The 23,593-nt window shown below is 49.8% G+C and overlaps 1 protein-coding gene across 1 annotated transcript in view; it reads left to right on the top strand.

Moving 5' to 3' along the window:
* RPS10 (ribosomal protein S10) overlaps positions 1 to 11,789 on the top strand; it is a 30,268-nt gene extending 18,479 nt beyond the window's left edge. The window contains exons 2-6 of the mRNA XM_073677226.1: positions 4,939 to 5,088; positions 5,179 to 5,350; positions 6,804 to 6,881; positions 6,964 to 7,019; positions 11,700 to 11,789. Of these exons, the coding sequence (XP_073533327.1) occupies positions 4,939 to 5,088; positions 5,179 to 5,350; positions 6,804 to 6,881; positions 6,964 to 7,019; positions 11,700 to 11,744 (501 nt within the window). The 3' untranslated portion in view covers positions 11,745 to 11,789. The remainder of the gene's footprint in view (positions 1 to 4,938; positions 5,089 to 5,178; positions 5,351 to 6,803; positions 6,882 to 6,963; positions 7,020 to 11,699) is intronic.
* Positions 11,790 to 23,593: the final 11,804 nt, after the last annotated feature.

The following is a 23,593-nucleotide window of genomic DNA, read 5'->3' as shown; positions in this document are numbered from 1 at the left end:
GCTGCGGAGGGTGAGGAGAGCAGAGATCCTGGATGTGGGGGGCTGCGGAGGGTGAGGAGAGCAGAGATCCTGGATGTGGGGGGCTGCGGAGGGTGAGGAGAGCAGAGATCCTGGATGTTGGGGGCTGCGGAGGGTGAGGAGAGCAGAGATCCTGGATGTTGGAGGGTGAGGAGAGCAGAGATCCTGGATGTTGGGGGCTGCGGAGGGTGAGGAGAGCAGAGATCCTGGATGTTGGGGGCTGCGGAGGGTGAGGAGAGCAGAGATCCTGGATGTGGGGGGCTGCGGAGGGTGAGGAGAGCAGAGATCCTGGATGTTGGGGGCTGCGGAGGGTGAGGAGAGCAGAGATCCTGGATGTTGGGGGCTGTGGAGGGTGAGGAGAGCAGAGATCCTGGATGTTGGGGGCTGCGGAGGGTGAGGAGAGCAGAGATCCTGGATGTGGGGGGCTGCGGAGGGTGAGGAGAGCAGAGATCCTGGATGTTGGGGGCTGCGGAGGGTGAGGAGAGCAGAGATCCTGGATGTGGGGGGCTGCGGAGGGTGAGGAGAGCAGAGATCCTGGATGTGGGGGGCTGCGGAGGGTGAGGAGAGCAGAGATCCTGGATGTGGGGGGCTGCGGAGGGTGAGGAGAGCAGAGATCCTGGATGTGGGGGGCTGCGGAGGGTGAGGAGAGCAGAGATCCTGGATGTTGGGGGCTGCGGAGGGTGAGGAGAGCAGAGATCCTGGATGTGGGGGGCTGCGGAGGGTGAGGAGAGCAGAGATCCTGGATGTGGGGGGCTGCGGAGGGTGAGGAGAGCAGAGATCCTGGATGTGGGGGGCTGCGGAGGGTGAGGAGAGCAGAGATCCTGGATGTTGGGGGGCTGCGGAGGGTGAGGAGAGCAGAGATCCTGGATGTTGGGGGGCTGCGGAGGGTGAGGAGAGCAGAGATCCTGGATGTTGGGGGGCTGCGGAGGGTGAGGAGAGCAGAGATCCTGGATGTTGGGGGCTGCGGAGGGTGAGGAGAGCAGAGATCCTGGATGTTGGGGGCTGCGGAGGGTGAGGAGAGCAGAGATCCTGGATGTTGGGGGCTGCGGAGGGTGAGGAGAGCAGAGATCCTGGATGTTGGGGGCTGCGGAGGGTGAGGAGAGCAGAGATCCTGGATGTTGGGGGCTGCGGAGGGTGAGGAGAGCAGAGATCCTGGATGTTGGGGGCTGCGGAGGGTGAGGAGAGCAGAGATCCTGGATGTTGGGGGCTGCGGAGGGTGAGGAGAGCAGAGATCCTGGATGTTGGGGGCTGCGGAGGGTGAGGAGAGCAGAGATCCTGGATGTTGGGGGCTGTGGAGGGTGAGGAGAGCAGAGTTCCTGGATGTTGGAGGGTGAGGAGAGCAGAGATCCTGGATGTGGGGGGCTGCGGAGGGTGAGGAGAGCAGAGATCCTGGATGTTGGGGGCTGCGGAGGGTGAGGAGAGCAGAGATCCTGGATGTTGGGGGCTGCGGAGGGTGAGGAGAGCAGAGATCCTGGATGTTGGGGGCTGCGGAGGGTGAGGAGAGCAGAGATCCTGGATGTTGGGGGCTGTGGAGGGTGAGGAGAGCAGAGTTCCTGGATGTTGGAGGGTGAGGAGAGCAGAGATCCTGGATGTGGGGGGATGCGGAGGGTGAGGAGAGCAGAGATCCTGGATGTGGGGGGCTGCGGAGGGTGAGGAGAGCAGAGATCCTGGATGTTGGGGGCTGCGGAGGGTGAGGAGAGCAGAGATCCTGGATGTGGGGGGCTGCGGAGGGTGAGGAGAGCAGAGATCCTGGATGTTGGGGGCTGCGGAGGGTGAGGAGAGCAGAGATCCTGGATGTTGGGGGGTGAGGAGAGCAGAGATCCTGGATGTTGGGGGCTGCAGAGGGTGAGGAGAGCAGAGATCCTGGATGTTGGGGGCTGCGGAGGATGAGGAGAGCAGAGATCCTGGATGTTGGGGGCTGCGGAGGGTGAGGAGAGCAGAGATCCTGGATGTTGGGGGGGTGAGGAGAGCAGAGATCCTGGATGTGGGGGGCTGCGGAGGGTGATAAGAGCAGAGATCCTGGATGTTGGGGGCTGCGGAGGGTGAGGAGAGCAGAGATCCTGGATGTTGGGGGCTGCGGAGGGTGAGGAGAGCAGAGATCCTGGATGTTGGGGGCTGCGGAGGGTGAGGAGAGCAGAGATCCTGGATGTTGGGGGGTGAGGAGAGCAGAGATCCTGGATGTGGGGGGCTGCGGAGGGTGATAAGAGCAGAGATCCTGGATGTTGGGGGCTGCGGAGGGTGAGGAGAGCAGAGATCCTGGATGTTGGGGGCTGCGGAGGGTGAGGAGAGCAGAGATCCTGGATGTTGGGGGCTGTGGAGGGTGAGGAGAGCAGAGATCCTGGATGTTGGAGGGTGAGGAGAGCAGAGATCCTGGATGTGGGGGGCTGCGGAGGGTGAGGAGAGCAGAGATCCTGGATGTGGGGGGCTGCGGAGGGTGAGGAGAGCAGAGATCCTGGATGTTGGGGGCTGCGGAGGGTGAGGAGAGCAGAGATCCTGGATGTGGGGGGCTTCGGAGGGTGAGGAGAGCAGAGATCCTGGATGTTGGGGGCTGCGGAGGGTGAGGAGAGCAGAGATCCTGGATGTTGGAGGGTGAGGAGAGCAGAGATCCTGGATGTGGGGGGCTGCGGAGGGTGAGGAGAGCAGAGATACTGGATGTTGGGGGCTGCGGAGAGTGAGGAGAGCAGAGATCCTGGATGTTGGGGGCTGCGGAGGGTGAGGAGAGCAGAGATCCTGGATGTGGGGGGCTGCGGAGGGTGAGGAGAACAGAGATCCTGGATGTTGGGGGCTGCGGAGGGTGAGGAGAGCAGAGATCCTGGATGTTGGGGGCTGTGGAGGGTGAGGAGAGCAGAGATCCTGGATGTGGGGGGCTGCGGAGCGTGAGGAGAGCAGAGACCCTGGATGTTGGGGGCCGCGGAGGGTGAGGAGAGCAGAGACCCTGGATGTTGGGGGGCCGCGGAGGGTGAGGAGAGCAGAGATCCTGGATGTTGGGGGGCCGCGGAAGGTGAGGAGAGCAGAGATCCTGGATGTTGGGGGGCCGCGGAAGGTGAGGAGAGCAGAGATCCTGGATGTTGGGGGGCCGCGGAAGGTGAGGAGAGCAGAGATCCTGGATGTTGGGGGCTGCGGAGGGTGAGGAGAGCAGAGATCCTGGATGTGGGGGGCCGCGGAGGGTGAGGAGAGCAGAGATCCTGGATGTTGGGGGGCCGCGGAGGGTGAGGAGAGCAGAGATCCTGGATGTTGGGGGGCCGCGGAGGGTGAGGAGAGCAGAGATCCTGGATGTTGGGGGGCCGCGGAGGGTGAGGAGAGCAGAGATCCTGGATGTTGGGGGGCCGCGGAGGGTGAGGAGAGCAGAGATCCTGGATGTTGGGGGCCGCGGAGGTTGAGGAGAGCAGAGATCCTGGATGTTGGGGGGGCTGCGGAGGGTGAGGAGAGCAGAGATCCTGGATGTTGGGGGGGCTGCGGAAGGTGAGGAGAGCAGAGATCCTGGATGTTGGGGGGGCTGCGGAAGGTGAGGAGAGCAGAGATCCTGGATGTTGGGGGGGCTGCGGAAGGTGAGGAGAGCAGAGATCCTGGATGTTGGGGGGCTGCGGAGGGTGAGGAGAGCAGAGATCCTGGATGTTGGGTGCCGCGGAGGGTGAGGAGAGCAGAGATCCTGGATGTTGGGGGCGTTGTTGGCCCTGAGGCTCGAGGGATTATCTCCCAGTGTGATGAGTATTAATGGAGCCAGATTGGGGTCACCCGTATTGATGGAGGGCGGCATTGAGGGGGTTTCTTGCCTTTCTACGTTCACCAGCAGTAGAATAAATGCTGATTCTTCTCTATTTCATCGCGGTAGAATTTCATTGATTTTATTTTGCTCCTTTTGCACTTTTTGATGTTAATAATTCCATTTCAATCTTTTTCTTGGTTTAATACTTTGTGACACATTTGGACTTTTTATTGTTACTGGTGATGCAACAACCAGCAGCGCCGCCATTATTTGTTGTGATCGCGTTTTGTTTTTTTTTTAATACCGTATGAAAGAGAATTAAAGGGGTTGTTGAGTGAAAACGAGGACTGATCGATTAGGTGTCCAACTACCGGGACTGTGTACTATCCCCGCTGCAGGTTGTACACCCGACTGCCGCTACAATCATTCTCTATGGGGCTGCCGGTCACATCCGAGCACCGTGGGAATGAATGGGGCAGCAGTCGTGTGACCGGCCGCTCCGTGCTATAATGGGGGTGAGTTTCCCATTCGGCTCCCAGCACTGATCTCCGTTACTACCTTGCCTCTAGACAGGTGATGGGTAACTTTTTCACTGGACGAATCTTTTTAGATCAGGAATTGATCAAAATCTCATGGAAGTAAAAGGCGCCGAGGCCTTTGTGTTCACACTAGAGATTACAAACATGGCTGCCGCCATGTTTTTTTGCTAGTCTGTTGCCCGACCCCTGCAAACCTCCTTCCTGCTGTAGAAATTCCCGTCGTCTCTTTTGATTACTAGTTGGGGTAGGAAGTTATTTGCACATCGCAGCGATGACGTCAAACTTATCAATGTGACCTTGTACTGGTAGCGAGGAGGTTTGCATGGCCGTCTGACCAGGGCTCCTCCAAATTTTTGATCATCTTTAATGCACACGTTTTACCAAGTATGTGGGATCATGAGTGTCCCTGTCGGGCGCCCTAAGGTGGTTGTGGTCCCCCGATCCCCATGACCTACGTTTCTGGATTTTTACATGCACTACCTCCCCCTCCTGACGCACGTTTTATCTGGATGGATGGTAACTGCCTCACTGATTCTTGCCACACAGTTTTTTGGGATTTGCGCCCATAGTACAGATACCAGACAGGCAGCCATGTTCCTGCTTTCTTACTTCTAGTGGTGGATCTGCCTCTGTCATCCAGATGATCAGTATTTTCTTTCTTTTCTGTGCTCTTAGATGTTGATGCCCAAGAAAGATCGCATTGCCATCTACGAGCTCCTGTTTAAGGAGGGAGTTATGGTGGCCAAGAAGGATGTCCACATGCCGAAGCATCCAGAACTGAGCGACAAGAACGTGCCCAACCTCCATGTGATGAAGGCCATGCAGGTCCGTCCCCGTGTGTCGGTGCCGCATCAGTATACCGCTATGTTGTGCGGAGGACGAGCGCCTGATGGTTTTGTGCTTCTCCCCCCACAGTCTCTGAAGTCCCGCGGGTATGTGAAGGAGCAGTTCGCCTGGCGTCACTTCTACTGGTACCTGACAAACGAAGGGATCCAGTATCTGCGGGATTTCCTGCACCTGCCCCCAGAGATCGTCCCCGCTACTCTAAGGAGGAGTCGTCCCGAGACCGGAAGACCACGACCTAAAGGTGAGCAATGGCTGCTGGGCTTGTGGGGCAGTGCCAGGCAATGTGGTGCCTAATGGACGGGGGGACGCAGAGCCCCTTTGTCATGGACTGTGCACTTGGTATGGCACGGTGTCAAAGCTCCCGTGTATTGGTGAACAGTGTCCCCCCTCCTACTGGCTTTGTGGGGTGTCACCTAAGGCTGGGTCACCTAATGTATGGGTCTCCACACCTGCACGGACTGTCTCTTTTTTTGCATGAGGGGATCGCTCGGCTCAGACGACCTGTGTCCGGACTCCATGTTTTGATCCCACCGTGGGCTGCTGTATATGACAGGCTTGTGACTCCGGCCTAAGTGTCTGCAGATAGCGTTACACGGGGTATTAGGCTTTGTAAAGTTGCTAGTCTCTAAAATGTCCTGTTCAGCGTAAAGCAGCTAAGATCTATGTGCTAGGAGGAATAGTCAGGTGGGCGGTCCTTGTCCGTGAGCAGTAATCGAGTCCTGATTGTCGGCATTCGATGCTTGTGCAGTGAGGAGTACTGGCCTCCACTTTCTGTGCGAGCCGGGACTAGTCCTGACACCGGGCCGCCCACATGACTATTTACAGCGAGTGCTGTTACGTTACCTTTATTTTTTTTACACATTTATGCCGTGAGTGACATCTTTCTGAGCCTATTTTGTGGTGTAACGCCCTGGCGGTGGTTGCGGGGCTTTATATGTGATGACAGATTTCCTTTATATTGGGGCCGACTTGCGTGATTTTTTTTTTCTCATTCACACCTCACTCACTTTAGTTTGGCGATTGTTGGTTTGCCGTAGTCGCACCTCCAGCAAAGTCTCATAAAACCCCATAGCATTTATAAACTAAAGCGTCCTCTCCAGAAATGGTGCCCTTTCACTTCCCGTCTTTGGGTCTTTATGATGAGACGCTCTTTAGCAATGCGCCATTTTTAACTACTGCGATGGGAGCGATCAGCAATCACCAGACATTAACTTCTTAGATGCCACTGACCATTGCGACAGCAGCATTTAGGCGGTTAGGAACAAAGGCAATGGGGGAGGGGGTCATATCCGGCCCTCACCATCCCATGACCTTAGGGGGCCGATGGGTTGCCAACTAAAGACCCCCGTGCCTGCCATGTTGGCACCTATGAGGCCCAGCCCGGTTTGATCCTTACCCCTAACTTTGGTAGTGATGGTCTGCAGTAAAATCCTTTCATAGGAGACGACTGGTGATGATGATACAACATAAGCATCGCACTCCCCGCGGCGTCCGCTGTGTACAGGACGCGGCGCTCCTTCAGAATATCATCTGCTCCGATTTTAGGATACGCATAATAAAAGGGGTTTTATTCAAACATTTACTGTTATTTTTTTATTTTTTTTCTGGCAAATATTAACTGTGGTCAGTAAACTATCCGGGATCTGTCGGGATCATGAATCTTATCTTGCATGTATTTCTTGGCTTTCTCTCAGGTCTGGAGGGCGAGCGTCCTGCCCGCTTGTCCCGTGGGGAGACCGACAGAGACACCTACAGACGCAGCGCTGCTCCACGTAAGTCTCCAGTGCAATGATTTATACCTCCGGACCAGTTGATGCATATATAATATCTTTTTTTTTTCTTTTTTCTTTGCAGCTGGTTCAGACAAGAAAGCAGAGGCCGGCGCTGGAGCGGCCACAGAATTCCAGTTTGTAAGTTTCATCAACCTTCAGCTTTAGATGAATATTTTAAGTTCCTACAATGAGTTGGAAGAAACTCACTAAAAAAATATATATGTAATTTTCACATGAATTTTATCGATGGTTTTATCGCAGCTAAGTGATGCGGATGCTAAACAAAGCCCTTTTATTTTAACCCCTTAACAACGGGTGATGTATTAGTACGCACATTTGCGTACCCCCCGGTTCAGTGAGGGCTGCTGCGCTGAGCCCGCACTGAACCGAGCACATGTCAGCTGATTCTTACAGCTAACGTGCCCGCAACAGCCGCGGGTGGAATCGCGATCCACCCGCGGCTGTTAACATGTTAAATGCCGCTGTCAATCTCCGACAGCGGCATTTAATACGCGCTTCCTGGAAGCGCGTCCTAAGCCCCGCCCAACGGCGACCCCCGTCGCGTGATCGTGGGTCATAGAATCATAGAATGGTAGAGTTGGAAGGGACCTCCTGGGTCATCTGGTCCAACCCCCTGCTCAAAGCAGGATTCACTAGATCATCTCAGACAGATGTCTGTCCAGCCTCTGTTTGAAGACGTCCATTGAAGGGGAACTCACCACCTCTCGTGGCCGCCTGTTCCACTCATTAATCACCCTAAGGGTATGTGCACACGATGCAGAAATGAAGCAGAAAATTTCTGCATCATTTCTGCATCTCCCTGGCAGAAAAAACGCATGCAGATTGTGCATGCGTTTTTCCTGCAGAATACATGCGGATCCACATGCAGATTCACATGCGTTTCCGCATGCAGATTGACAAGCGCTTTCCAGGCGATGTTAGCATCACCTGGAAAGTGCTTGATAACTAGGTCACACTGTATAAATCCATGCAAACAGCATGGATTTATACAGTGTGAACCGAGAGAGTGTATATACTTACCTCCGATGGCCCGCGCTGTCCTGCTCACTCCGTTCTCCCGGCAACTTTGAATTGAAAGACCTGCCGACGTCAGCGTCACGTGACCCGTCACATGACTCTGACGTCACCGCAGGTCCTACAACTCACTGCAAGTGCCGGGAACCAAGCGGGAGCGCTGCGCGGGCCGACAGATGGTAAGAATACATTTATTTTTTATTTTATTCTTCTTTTTACAGCTTTTTCAATGGTACCTGGGTGTGGATGAGACTCTCCTCTCCTCCACACCCGGGTACCATCCGCACATTAGAACGCACCAATTACGCAAGTACAAATGCTGTCTTGCGGAATTGGCGCGTTCTAATGCAAGTCAATGGCGGCGAAATCGCCGCGTTTCCGCAAAATTAATTGACATGCTGCGGATTTTTGACCGCAGCGTTAACGCTGCGGAAAAATCCGCATCATGGGCACAGCACATGCGGATTTCCATTGGGGAACATTGCTGCCCTTCTACCATGCGTTTTTCATGCGTTTCCGCGGCGTTTACGCAACTGCAAAAACGCCGCGGAAACGCATGAAATACGCATCGTGTGAACACAGCCTAACTGTCAAAAAGTTTTTTCTAATATCTAATCTGTGTTTCATCCCATTGCTTCTAGTCTTTCCTTGTGCAAATGAGAATAAAGATGATCCTTCTACAATGTGACAGCCCTTGACATATTTGTAGACAGCTATTAAGTCTCCTCTCACTCTTCTCTTTTGCTAAACATTCCCAAATCCTGTAACCGTTCCTCATAGGACATGGTTTGCAGACCGGTCACCATTCTGGTCGCTCTTCTCTGAACTTGCTCCAGTTTCTTCAATGTCTTTTTTAAAATGTGGTGCCCAAAACTGTACACAGTATTCCAGATGAGGTCTGACCAAAGAGGAGTAAAGACCGATAATGACTTCACGTGATCTAGACTGTATGCTTCTGTTAATACATCCCAGAATTGTATTTGCCTTTTTTGCTGCTGCATCACACTGTTGACTCATGTTCAGTCTATGATCTATTAGTATACCTAAGTCTTTTTCACATGTACTGTTGCTTAGCTCTATTCCTCCCATTCTGTATATGCTTTTTTCATTTTTATTGCCCAGATGTAGTACTTTGCATTTTTCCCTGTTAAAAAACATTCTGTTGGTTGCTGCCCACTGCTCCAGTTTATTTAGGTCTTTTTGAATCCTCTCTCTCTCTTCTCTAGTATTAGCTATCCCTCCTAGCTTTGTGTCATCAGCAAATTTAATCAGTTTACCCTCAATTCCTTCATCTAAATCATTGATAAAGATGTTGAACAATACAGGTCCCAGGACGGAGCCCTGTGGTACCCCACTTGAGACATTCATCCAGCTGGATGTGAAGCCATTTACAACCACCCTTTGAGTCCGATCACTAAGCCAGTTATGAATCCACCTAACAGTTGCCTGGTCCATTGCATACTTGGTCATTTTTTCAATAAGGATGGTGTGAGATACTTTGTCAAATGCTTTGCTGAAGTCAAGATATACTATATCTACAGCATTTCCCTGATCCACCCAGTCAGTGATTCTGTCATAGAAGGAAATTAAGTTAGTCTGACATGACTTGTTAGTTACAAACCCTTGCTGACTCTGGTTAATCACTTCATTCTTATCCATGTACTTACATACATGTTGTTTAATAATTTGTTCAAATATCTTTCCTGGTATAGAAGTCAGACTCACCGGCCTATAGTTCCCTGGGTCCACCTTCTTCCCCTTTTTGAAGATAGGAACAACATTTGCTCTTCTCCAGTCTTCTGGGACTTCTCCTGTTCTCCAAGAATTTTCAAAGATTATGGAGAGTGGTTCTAAAATTTCTTCTACGATCTCCTTCAGTACTCTGGGGTGTAATTCATCTGGACCTGGAGACTTGAACTCATTTATGTTAGCTAAATATTCCCTCACAATCTTTCTGTTTACAGATAACTTGGATTCCTCTATTCCTTTAAAAGGACAGTGAAGATCAGTTGATGTTACATTTTCTTTCTGAGAGAAAACAGATGCAAAATAGGAATTAAAAAGTTCGGCCTTCTCAACATCCTCTCTTACCATTTCTCCATTTTCATCCTGTAAAAATCCTATAGCATCTTTGACTTTTCTTTTACTTTTGACATACCCCCAAAATCCTTTTTTATTGCTTTTGACATCTCTTGCAAGCCTTAATTCATTGTCAGCTTTAGCTAACCTGATACGTGCCCTGCAGGATCTGCAGACTGCATTATAATCTTCTTTAGATATGCCTCCCTCTTTCCATTTAATAAACATTTCTTTCTTTTTAGCATGTGTTTAAGTTCTGTGTTCATCCATCCTGGTTTCCTTAAATGCTTCCCATTCTTCCTACTTTTCGGGATTGTTAACGATTGTGCTTTGAGAATCTCATTTTTAAAAATTTCCCATCCTTCCTGGACATTTTTGTCCTTAAGGACATCCAGCCATTGGATCCCTCCTATTCTCTTTCTGAGTCTCTTAAAATCTGCCTTTCTAAAATCTAACCTTGAAGTTTGAGTCTTCACATGTCTTCCTCCTCTAGTTATCCAAAATTCTGTAATCACATGATCGCTGCCTCCTAGGGTCCCAGCCACCTTTACCTCCTCAACCATTTCCTCCCTGTTTATAAGGATTAGATCCAAAGTAGCAGATCCCCTTGTTTTCTCCCCTACCTTTTGGAAGATAAAGTTGTCAGCAAGAGAGGATAAGAATTTGCTTGACCTGTTAGTTTTACTTGAGAGAGATTCCCAACAAATGTCTGGATAGTTGAAATCTCCCATGACCACTACGTCATATTTTTTGGAGAACTTGGTCATTTGATACATAAAGAGTTCATCCATATCTTCAGCTTGCCCAGGTGGCCTGTAGTAAATGCCTACAATGGTGTCCTTTCTGTTGTTCTCTCCTTGTATTCTTACCCAAACAGTTTCCACAGAACTCCCAGTCTCTGAAGCATTGCAATAACGGGCGATCAAAACATCGTATCTACCCCAAAATGGTATCAATAAAAACTTCAGTTCGGTGCGCAAAAAATAAGCCCTCTCCCGGCCCCAGATGCCAAAAAATGGAGACGCTACAGGTCTTAGAAAATGTCGCTATTTTTTTTTTTTTTCTTAACCAAATTTTGGAATTTTTTTTCACCACTTAAATAAAAAGAAACCTATACATGTTTGGTGTCTATGAACTCATAATGACCTGGAGAATAATAATGGCAAGTCAGTTTTAGCATTCAGTGAACATGGTAAAAAAATAAATAAATAAAAAACAACTGTGGTATTGCACTTTTTTTGCAATTTCACCACACTTGGATTTTTTTCCCGTTTTCCTGTACACGATATGGTAAAACTAGTAATGGTGTTGAAAAGTACAACTCGTCCCGCAAAAAATAAGCCCTCACACGGCCATATTGTCCAAAAAATAAAAACGCTATGGCTCTGGGAACAAGGGGAGCAAAAGACGAAAATGCAAAAACGGAAAATGCTCCAGGGCTTAAGGGGTTAAACCTGACCAAAAAAAGATAAAAGCTGCGGCTGAAAAAAAAAACATAAAAAAAGCACAATATAAAGATAACACTAGAATAGGTAAAATCTAAAGTAGTGAATCCGTGCATGAGATCTGCAGCTTTATAATCGCAGCGGATACCGGTGGTGGGAGTTGGGGCTGCGTGTCCCCTTCTTGTCCCCTCTATGGCATTGTTAATTGACGCTAATAATAAAGTCCTCAGTGTCTTACCATTGTCGTCTTGTATTGCAGAGAGGCGGCTTCGGACGCGGTCGCGGACAACAGCCCCCACAGTGATGCGACTCTGTATTTTTTCTCAATAAAACACTTTGTCACTCAAAAGCATTTTCTGCCTTTTTTATTCGCCATATAAAGGGTCAGTGATGAATATTCGTGTATAGTATTATAGTCTTTTCTGAAAGTGCACTTCTAGGAGCTGCGCTGTGATGGCAGCATGGTGCGCGGCCCGAGCCGGGCTGAGGTCTTTGCACCATCCAGAGCTGAACCTGGGAGACCTGACCCCAGATCTTCTGTGTATGAGCCGTGTGCGGATCCTTCATGTGATCCCAGACAGACTGGATGATGAGATCGGGGCTCTCTTTGGTCGGATCATCACTCCCAAGACTCCTCATTTTTAGTGACCTTGGCTGGATGTTGGGGGTCCAGGATAAATCTGATGTCTGAGATGCCTCCTGATGGTATTACATAATGGAGAAGTATCTGCCTGGATTTCTCGGCATTGAGGACACCATTATTCCTGACCCAATCCCCAACATCATTTGCAGAAATAGATCGACAAACCTGCCAGACCCTCCACCATGCGCCACTCCTTCCTGCAGACCCTCATTGTGCCGCTGTCCAGCCTTTCAATAAAAACTGGCTACAGAAGAATATTTCACAATTGTGTTAACAATCCTGTCCGTGGAGCAGTTAGAGGGGATTTTTTTTGTGCGGCAAACGTGACTTTGTCAATTTATCGAACATGTAATATTTTGGTTGGTTTTCATTAACTTTCTTGGAGGAGCAGCAACTAAAAAAAACAGTACTCAGGCACTCGGGTTGTGAACAGGAAAATCTCTTAGTTATTTAAGTTTTATGTTTTGATTGGATATTTTGGGACGTCTCAATACATGTTCTAGATCTGTAATAGAGAAGAGTAGTTTTAATCCCGGGGTACTTGACCCTGCCATCATCTGGTCACTTATGCTGTGTACCACTGTATTGCAGTATATACTGTAGTGACCTCTCGGTCTCCTATGGAGTCTGGCCTGTGGCTGAGCTTCATAGTACCGAGATGGCCGTGGTGCCTCTCGATCCCTCCAACTGGTCCATTGAAGTCAGGGATGGGGATCCTGTGGCCCACGGGCTGTTTATGGCCTGGACGTCATTTTCTCTTGCCCCCAGGCAGATTCCTGAGGATAGCAGTGCTTCAGCCGCTGGCCCTTTAATTCCTCTCTACACTACCAAGCGCACTCCACGTTCAGTACTGATCTCTGTGGCACATGCTGCGAAGGATCATGTCCTGACACCGGCCGGTGCCAGGACCTTCTATGTGGGCAGAGTGACGCACCGCGCTCCCGACCCTCGACGAAGCTTCAACCGCAGTGTCTCCTATGTGATGTATGACCGAGCACCACCGCCTAGTGATGTTTATATACACCTGCCCCACTGTCTCCTATGTGATGTGTATATGACAGTCTGTCTCTCCTATGTGATGTATAAACAGCAGTGTGTCTCCGTGATTTGTATATGGCAGTCTCTGTGATGTATATACAGCAGGCTTGGTGTCTCCTACGTGATCTATATACGGGTGTTTCCTATGTGATTTATATACAACACTTGGTGACTCGTATTGTGATGAGTATATGGCGGTCTGGGTGTTTCCTATGTGATGTATATACGGCCGCCGCCGTGTGGGCCGTTCAGGCCGCGTCTCATAGAATCCTAGAATGGTAGAGTTGGAGGGGACCTCCTGGGTCATCTGGTCCAACCCCCTGCTCAAAGCAGGATTCACTAAATCATCTCAGACAGATGTCTGTCCAGCCTCTGTTTGAAGACGTCCATTGAAGGGGAACTCACCACCTCTCGTGGCCGCCTGTTCCACTCATTAATCACCCTAACTGTCAAAAAGTTTTTTCTTCTATCTAATCTGTGTCTCCTCCTGTTCAGTTTCATCCCATTGCTTCTAGTCTTTCCTTGTGCAAATGAGAATAAAGATGATCCTTCTACAATGTGACAGCCCTTGACATATTTGTAGACAGCTATTAAGTCTCCTCTCAGTCTTCTTTTTTGCTAAACATTCCCAAATCCTGTAACCGTTCCTCATAGGACATGGTTTGCAGACCGGTCACCATTCTGGTCGCTCTTCTCTGAACTTGCTCCAGTTTCTTCAATGTCTTTTTTAAAATGTGGTGCCCAAAACTGTACACAGTATTCCAGATGAGGTCTGACCAAAGAGGAGTAAAGACCGATAATGACTTCACGTGATCTAGACTGTATGCTTCTGTTAATACATCCCAGAATTGTATTTGCCTTTTTTGCTGCTGCATCACACTGTTGACTCATGTTCAGTCTATGATCTATTAGTATACCTAAGTCTTTTTCACATGTACTGTTGCTTAGCTCTATTCCTCCCATTCTGTATATGCTTTTTTCATTTTTATTGCCCAGATGTAGTACTTTGCATTTTTCCCTGTTAAAAACCATTCTGTTGGTTGCTGCCCACTGCTCCAGTTTATTTAGGTCTTTTTGAAGCCTCTCTCTCTCTTCTCTAGTGTTAGCTATTAGTGTTGAGCGAGCACTAAAATGCTCGGGTGCTCGAAGCTCAGGCCGAGCTCACTGTGATACTCTGGTGCTCGACCCGAGCAACAAGCCCAATGTAAGTCTATGGGAGACCCGAGCATTTTTGCGGCGGCACCCCCGGCAGTCTGTAGAAAGCCTAAAAACTGCCCAAAACGATAGTGACAGTGCTCAAATGACATAGGGACAGCATGGGCATCGCCCCTGGAAGCATTTCTGACCCCCAGGTCACTGCTGTCAACGACGTGGTCAGAGGTATTAAGCCACTTTTACGGGCTCACAATAAAACGTTCAAAAACGAAACTGAAACGGTTTTCCTGTGAAATATGTTAAGGAACTTCCTTTCCAGGGTAAAGACTTGTGTATAAGGTAAAATAAATAACCACAAACAAAATTACTCCTCCACACCTTGGGCTATGTTCACAAGTAGCATTTTTTTGATGCGTTTTTGCACTTTTGTATTGCTTTCAACCGTGACAAATGCATTCACCGGGAAATGTCATTTTAACATTTTACAACCTTATCTGGCCAGGTGCTGTGTGACACATGCATACAGTGCTGAAAAGACAAGGGAACAGCATGGGGAAGACCCCTGGAAGCATCTCTGACACCCAGGTCACTGCCTAAAAGTGTGCAAATCAGAAGTGATCCTTTCCGCATCAGAAGATGCAGACTTGCAACTATCCCCGTGCAAGTCCTTGTCCCAGGGCAGTGTTCAATTGTACCTCCCCCATTCCTTGCAATGCAAGCGCAAGTATGCAGCCAACCACCCAAAGGCTGCAATACCATACTGCTAGCTTGCTTGCACTTGAAATTGGGCCTTTTAGGCATGTGGAGGCAGACGCCGGCTACCATGTCATGGCTGCGTCGGCGGCCTGGTATCCATACTCAGTCCCCAGCCGCCCGGCGACCGGGTGTCCACGCTCGGTCCCCAGCTGCCAGGGGGCGGCCATGTGTCCACGCACGGTCCCCAGCCGCCTGGGGGTGGCCGGGTGTCCATAAACTGTCCCCAGCCGCCCCTATTTCTCCTGGGATCTTCCCCCACACTTTTCTTAGCTTGGCCTGCTTTAGGGCAGCATTGGCTGAGCCCACCAGACAACCAGACTCCTCGGGTGGGCCCTGGCTTCTCCATCAGGGGAGTTGAGAGTGCCAAGGTGAGGAGCATGATGATGATAGAAGTTAGCATCTGCTTTGTTTTCTTGGAATGCAAGCGTAAGTGTGCAGCCTGCCACCCCCCCCCCCCCACCCCCCCACCCCCCCCCAGGCTGCAATACCATACTGCTAGCTTGCTTTCAATTGAAATTGGGCCTTTTAGGTATGTGGAGGTGGAATCTGGCCACAACATCATGGCTGCGTCGAAGGTCTGGTATCCATACTCAGTCCCCAGCCGCCCGGCGCCCGGGTATCCACGCTTGGTCCCTATCCGCCAGGGGGCGTCCGGGTGCCCACATACGGTCCCCAGCCGCCTGGGGGCGGCCGGGTGTCCATAAACGATCCCCAGCCGCCCCTATTTGAAGGACAGCCTAACCACAAACACGTCCAAAAGTGAATGTGGCCAGGGATGGTCCATCTGACTGACGCCTTCACACTGGGTTAATATTGTGGAAGCCGGGACACAGTTGGACACTGGGATGCAACACGTCCTCCAGACAGAGGATTGCGGGTCCTGGGTCAATCAGGCTTCAACACAAAGTTCAGAAGGTAGACAGCAGCAGTGGTCGGCCTCCTACACAACGAGTAAATTATTCATGATCATGAGGCCATCCACCTCCTTAGCTTTCTGTTCCTTGGAATGCAAGCACATGTATGTAGTAGCGGCTAGGCCTGAGGTGGTCAGCTTTTTGGCGCATATCTTACCTCCTCCGAGGATTGCTGGATGTTTTCCTGCTACTATCCCGGTTCTATGATGAGTTCAGGTGATGAATGATGGATGAGGTCGTGGCAAAGGAGAAAGGGCAAGAGGAACAGGGACCATTCACATCAATATCAGGCCCGTCAACCACACATGTCTTGTAGGATATGTTTCTGTACCAAAAGGAGCGGTTCGGCTACACAGTTATAGGGCATACAGTGAGTGCAATGCCTACCAAAAATTTTGAGGCACTCCAATGCCCCTTGGAAGTGACATGGAGGTCAGAGGGCCTTAACTAAACCGTTTTTTCCATTTATATCAACTGGGTCTCCTGTACACTGTTGGCCTAAGCAGTGAATGGAAGGCTTTCCAAAAATTATGAGGAACTGCAATGTTCCTTGAAACAGACGTGGATTACAGCGTACTAAAAACCTTCTACCCATTATTGGGGAGTGGGTCTCCCTTAGTGTTCGCCTATGCATTGAAAAGCAAGACTAAAATTAGGAGGAAATGCAATGCCCGTTGGAAGAGTCGTGGAGGTTAGAGATAATTAAATACAACATTTCAATGCCCCTTGGAAGAGCTGTGGAGTTGAGTGGTTTAACAAGACGGTTTTAATGCCCCTTGGAAAAGTGTTGGAGGTTGCAGTAGCTTAACAAGACGGTTTTAATGCCCCTTGGAAGAATGGTGGAGGTCGCAGTGGAATAAAAAGACAAGATCAATGCGCCTTGGAAAAGTGGTGGAGGTCGCAGTAGTTTAACAAGACGGTTTTAATGCCCCTTACAAGAGCCATGCACTACAGCATATTAAAAACATTATTCCCAGTATTGGGGAGTGAGTCTCCCATAGTCTTTGCTTATGCCTTCCAAGCAAAAGCTGCCAAAAATTAGGACGGAGGAACTTGCAATGCTGGCAACACGGACCATGGTCACCCTGGTGGTATAGTGGTGGCGGAGGATAAGGAGAAGAGCAAAAAACAGCCGAAATGAGGAAGCGTATACCCATGTGTGGGTGTGAAGTGGTGCATGGGAATACACCTCCCGAAATAACACAGTGGATTTGACTTTGTTACTCTGCTGTCATTTGGTGGTGATGAGAAGTCTGGCCCAATCCAGCCCTTGTTCATTTTGATAAGGGTCAGCTTGTCAGCATTGTCAGTTGACAGGCGAGTGCGCTTATCAGTTATAATTCCCCCAGCGGCACTAAAAACCCGCTCCGATAACACGCTAGCGGCAGGGCAGGCCAGGACCTCCAAGGCGTACAGAGCGAGTTCATTCCAAGTGTCCAGCTTGGATACCCAATAATTAAAAGGCACAGAGGAATCACGGAGGACGCTGGTACGGTCGGCAAGGTACTCCCTCACCATCTTTGAAACTTTCCACTCCTTGTGAGAGTACCCCCCGCCTCAGGGCCTGTAAGCTGGGCGGGTGTCAGAAAACTCTCCCAGAACTTTGACAGTGTTCCCCTGCCTCTGCTGGATTGGAGTTGCGTCTCTCTCGCCTGTACGCCTTGATTGGTCAACGAACTGTGACCTCAGCCACTAGCGTGTTCAGATGGGAATTTTTTTAACAGTTCTGCAGCGAGGGCCTTCTGGTACTGCCCCATTTTTGTAGACCTCTCCACCTCAGGAATAAGAGAGTAAAAGTTCTCCTTGTAGCGGGGGTCTAAAAGTGTCACCAACCAGTAATGACTGTCACCCAACATTTTGACAACGCGAGGGTCACGGTTAAGGCAGCGTAACAAAGTCAGCCATGCATGCCAGACGTAACTGGCAAGACTTCAGTGTCCTCACCAAGATGACGACTGGCCATGCTCTCCTCCTCCTCTTCCTCCTCCTCTTCCTCCTCCCCTTTGTTCTCAGGCCACCCACTCTGAACCGACGGTATGACAGTTGTACAGGTACTACCGTCTACAACGCATGATACCAGCTCCTGTTCTTCCTCCTCCTCTCCCTCATTGTCCCCCATGCACGTTGGGAGGAGATGAGGGTGGGCTGTGTGTAATCGCCCATTACGGCTTCTTGATCCATCTCCTCATACTCTGGCTGCAATGCCTCCTCTTTAATTCTCTGCAGAGAGCGTTGCAAAAGACAGACAAGTGGGATACTGACGCTAATGATGGCGTCATCGCCACTCACCATCTTGGTGGACTCCAAAGTTTGTCAGGATGGTACATATGTCAGACATCCAGGTCCACTCCTGAGGTCTTATGTGTGGAGTCTGACCTGAATATCGACGGCCTTGTTGCAGCTGGTACTCCACAACTGCTCTCTTCTGCTCACAAATCCTTTGCAACATGTGGAGGGTAGAGTTCCAACATGTGGGGACATCACACACCAGTCGGTGTGCCAGAAGCTGCAAACGCTGCTGCAACACAGCAAGGGCGGCGGAGGCTGTAGCCGACTTGTGAAAATGAGCTGACAGGCGGCGTACTTTGACGAGCAGATCTGGCAACTCAGGGTATGATTTAAGAAACCGCTGAACCACGAGGTTAAGCACATGAGCCAGGCATGGTACGTGTGTGATCTCGCCTTGCCTCAGAGCCGCCACCAGGTTACGGCCATTGTCACACACGACCATGCCGGGATGTAGGTTCAGCGGTGTCAGCCACAGATCTGCCTGCTCTTTCACAGCTGTCCACAACTCACAAGCAGTGTGAGGTTTATCACCTAAGCTTATGAGTTTCAGCATAGCCTGTTGCCGCTTGGCTGAGGCAGTACTGCAGTGCTTCCAGCTTGCAACTGATGTGGTGATATCTGAGATGGAAGCTGAACATGAGGAGGAGGAGGAGGATGATGCGCAGGAGCTGTACACTGTGGGGGCAACTCTGACTGACATAGGGCCCGCAATCCTCGGTGTGGGGAGGATGTGTTCCGTCCCAAGGTCCGACTGGGTCCCGGCTTCCACTATGTTTACGCAGTGTGTCGTCAGGGAGATGTACCATCCCTGGCCACAAGCACTTGTCCACGTGTCCGTTGGACTCTCCCAGTAACTGCGTTGTTGAGGGCACGGCAGATGTTTTGGGACACGTGCTTGTGTTGTGTGGGGATGGCACACCGGGCAAAATAGTGTCGGCTGGGGACCGAGTACCGAGGGACGGCCACCACCATAAGGTTGCGGAAGGATTCGGTCTCCACCAGCCTAAAAGGCAGCATTTCCAATGCAAGCGAATTTAGGACTGTGGCCTGTGGGGCGTTGGCTGCAAATTTGCGCTTTCGTTCAAAGCTCTGCGATATGGACAATTGAACGCTGCAGTGGGACGTGAACGTGGACATTGATGCTGTTTCTTGAGAAACTGCCATAACAAGTGAAGACTGAGAGGAGGGGGCATCTTTGCATGCAGTATGGACAAGGGATTGCCTTCCACGCACAACAGGGGGTTCTCTTACACACACAACAGCGGAAGAAGCAGTGGTGACATCCGCTGACACTGGTCGTGGACCCTGGGGTTCGCCCCACAAAGTCGCGTGCTTTGCTGACATGTGCCTGATCATGCTGGTGGTGATCATGCTGGTGGTGGTCAGGCTGGTAGTTTTGTCACCCCTGCTGATGCTGGCATGGCAGGTGGAACATATGGCCTTTTTAGGGTTATCAGCAGAGTCTTTAAAAAAATTCCAGACTCTGGAAGACCTACCGCTTGTACTGGCAACGTCCCTCGTGTTGGTGTTACGGGGAACTGTTGCCCGCCTTCTGTGTGCGGCCACCACACTGCTTCTTCCTGCCTGTTGGGGTACTCTGCCTCCCTCCCCCTGTGTGCTGCTGGCCTCACTCTGCGTGTCCTCCTGCCACGTTGGGTCAGTTACTAGATCATCCACCACCTCCTCCTCTTCCACTTGCGCACCACGATCCTCCTCCTCACTTCCTGGCAATTGTGTCTCGTCATCGTCCACCTCTTGTGACAAATTGCCAGCGTCGACTTCCTCTGGCCGTGGCTGTTCAAATATTTGGGCATCGCTACATGGGATCTCCTCTTCCACCACTTCAAGCGTATCAGGCGAGGGGCACAAATCTGAAAATGGACCAGTGAACAGCTCTTCAGAGTGTCCAAGTGTGTGATCACGTGCTGTCTGACGACACTCGGCATGGTGGGAGGAAGGAGCATCAGGGTGAGGAGGAGTATGCGGTCGAGACTCACAGCTACTCACACTTGACCGTGTGGAAGACAGACCGGAGGTGGTGGTGCCCAGGTGACTGGAAGTATTATCTGCTATCCAATTAATAACCTGTTCACACTGATCAGTTCGCAATACTGGTGTTGTTCTGTGCTTCCCTAGTAATTCGGTCAAGAAGTGGGAGCGAGAAGATGTGGCTGTTGGTTGTGGCACATTTTCACCTTGGCCACGGCCCCGTCCTCTGCACGAACCATCACTAGAACATCCAGTTCCACGTCCCTTGCCACACGCCTTGCCCATTGTAAAGGAAGTAAAATATCTTACACTCGCACTATCAATGGAAAAAGGGTAATAAAGAGTAGATTAGAACTGTGGAAGAGGAAAACCACAGTTCTAGTTCTCTGGCCTACACCAGAATCTTTTAAACAGATATATTGGTGTCTGAACAGTCACAGACACACTCAATTTTTTTTTTGGGGGGGGGGGGGGGATACCAAACGGTTAATAAGACGCGTATTTGGACAGTCTGACTGAGGAAAAAAAAAATACAGGATTTAGATTAAAAAAAATAAAATTTTACTGGCCCCTGAGACCGGGCGATAAGTCCAGCAATTTCAGAAACCGGAGCACACAGGACTGTAATGCAGCGTTTGCTGGTATAACCACTGTGCCTCCTATACAGCCTGCCTGCCTGATATACCTGGGATGGATATTAGTCCTGAGAAGGACTGTTTGTTTGTTCTGGCAACCGTTACAGACCCTACACTACCTATTTCGCAGTATAAATCTCTCCCTAGCTCAGCAGCACTGTCCCTACACTGTCTGAGCCCGAGCGACTGTGTCCAAGATGGCGGCGCCCGGTTTTAAATACTCGAGTTGACGCTGTGCGGCCAGCCAATCACTGTAATGCCCACAAACAACATGGCTGCGGCATTACAGTGACTGGCTGGCAATCCCTGCATGTTCATTGGCTCTGTAAAGAGCGCCAAACATGCAGGGCGGAGACCCGAGCTCCCGCCGAGCAACCCGGAAATGCTCTCTGCTCGCCGAACATCCCGAGTAGTGAGATACTCGGGCGAGTACCGAGCAGTGTCGAGCATGCTCGCTCAACACTATTAGCTATCCCTCCTAGCTTTGTGTCATCAGCAAATTTAATCAGTTTACCCTCAATTCCTTCATCTAAATCATTGATAAAGATGTTGAACAATACAGGTCCCAGGACGGAGCCCTGTGGTACCCCACTTGAGACATTCATCCAACTGGATGTGAAGCCATTTACGACCACTCTTTGGGTCCAATCACTAAGCCAGTTATGAATCCACCTAACAGTTGCCTTGTCCATTCCATACTTGGTCATTTTTTCAATAAGGATGGTGTGAGATACTTTGTCAAATGCTTTGCTAAAGTCAAGATATACTATATCTACAGCATTTCCCTGATCCACCCAGTCAGTGATTCTGTCATAGAAGGAAATTAAGTTAGTCTGACATGACTTGTTAGTTACAAACCCATGCTGACTCTGGTTAATCACTTCATTCTTATCCAGGTACTTTCATAAATGTTGTTTAATAATTTGTTCAAAGATCTTTCCTGGTATAGAAGTCAGACTCACCGGCCTATAGTTCCTTGGGTCCACCTTCTTCCCCTTTTTGAAGTTAGGAACAACATTTGCTCTTCTCCAGTCTTCTGGGACTTCTCCTGTTCTCCAACAATTTTCAAAGATTATGGAGAGTGGTTCTAAAATTTCTTCTACGATCTCCTTCAGTACTCTGGGGTGTAATTCATCTGGACCTGGAGACTTGAACTCATTTATGTTAGCTAAATATTCCCTCACAATCTCTCTGTTTACAGATAACTTGGATTCTTCTATTCCTTTAATAGGACAGTGAAGATCAGCTGATGTTACATTTTCTTTCTGAGAGAAAACAGATGCAAAATAGGAATAAAAAAGTTCAGCCTTCTCAACATCCTTTCTTACCATTTCACCATTTTCATCCTGTAAAAATCCTATAGCATCTTTGACTTTTCTTTTACTTTTGACATACCCCCAAAATCCTTTTTTATTGCTTCTGACATCTCTTGCAAGTCTTAATTCATTGTCAGCTTTAGCTAACCTGATACGTGCCCTACAGGTTCTGCAGACTGCATTATAATCTTCTTTAGATATGCCTCCCTCTTTCCATTTGATAAAGATTTCTTTCTTTTTAGCATGTTTTTAAGTTCTGTGTTCATCCATCCTGGTTTCCTTAAATGCTTCCCATTCTTCCTACTTTTTGGGATTGTTAACGATTGTGCTTTGAGAATCTCATTTTTAAAAATTCTCGTGTGGGCCGCGCGTGCCGCCGCCGTCGCCGTGTCTCCTGTGGGCTGTATACTGAAGACCTCACACTGCTTGAGTTCTATATATGTAACGTGTGCAGTGATGAATTTCCTCCTGTGAGGAGACCTGCGGTGTAACATACATCTGTGATCGGTACGACTTACTGCTGCGAGTTCTTAACAAAACTTATCCCAAAGAGTCTCCTGTGCTCCAGACTGACGCAAACCTGGAAACGCAGATACAAGAAGCAACATCATCCAGACCACCTAACATCACAGCCGCACAAAAGAGAAGCCGCACCAGCCGTCACATTGGGGGGGAGGGAATTAAATGTGTGACCAAATATTGCCGGGTAAATTTCAAGTTGATAATTTTGTGCGGCCCCCGAAGGATGGAATAAATATCCAAATGGCCCCTGGCAGAAACAAGCTTCCCATCACTGATTTAAACGTCATTATCAGAAGACATTGACAGCAGCAATAAGTAGTTAACAGCAGGGATCTCCGGTCCGGACGCTGCTGACTGACGCAGATATGTAGCGTAGATGGCATCTACCGTGTGGAGACAGCTCAGCTGCCGCCATACAGCTACAGCATTTTGCACTAAGGGGTTAAAGGTTTCACTATTTTTCACTTGCTGTTCATTGTGGCTTTTATACCATACTGTTAAATTATATGTTCACCCACCATGACGTCATCATTGTCTCAAAGTTGTACCACCGCTCCTGGGCCCTGCAATGGGGTCTGCTCCAGCTGTGTAAGTGGGGGGGATACCACTGTGTACCAAGAGAGGGATTTGATTTGGGACCCCTGATAATATGGGAACGTTATATAAATGAACATCCATGAAACTTTTAATGTCCTGAGCAAAAATGGCTGGTGCAGCCACCACGAGCGGGCAGGATGTAGATGTCAGTCCCCTTTAATGTGAAGTTGCAGGAGCCGCGTGTGCCCATACTGGCCACCATGGCTTCTCCAGCACCTGCACCACTAGACTGGCACTAAAGATCACCCACCGCACCACTGTACCGCTGCCTCAGTTCTCTCGCTTCCACTGACAAAGGG

This window comes from Phyllobates terribilis, unplaced genomic scaffold, assembly GCF_046119375.1.
Source record: "Phyllobates terribilis strain yellow unplaced genomic scaffold, ASM4611937v1 Scaffold_4__5_contigs__length_816908805, whole genome shotgun sequence".
Classification (NCBI taxonomy): Eukaryota; Metazoa; Chordata; class Amphibia; order Anura; family Dendrobatidae; genus Phyllobates; species Phyllobates terribilis.
This window is presented reverse-complemented; position numbering and strand designations above follow the sequence as displayed.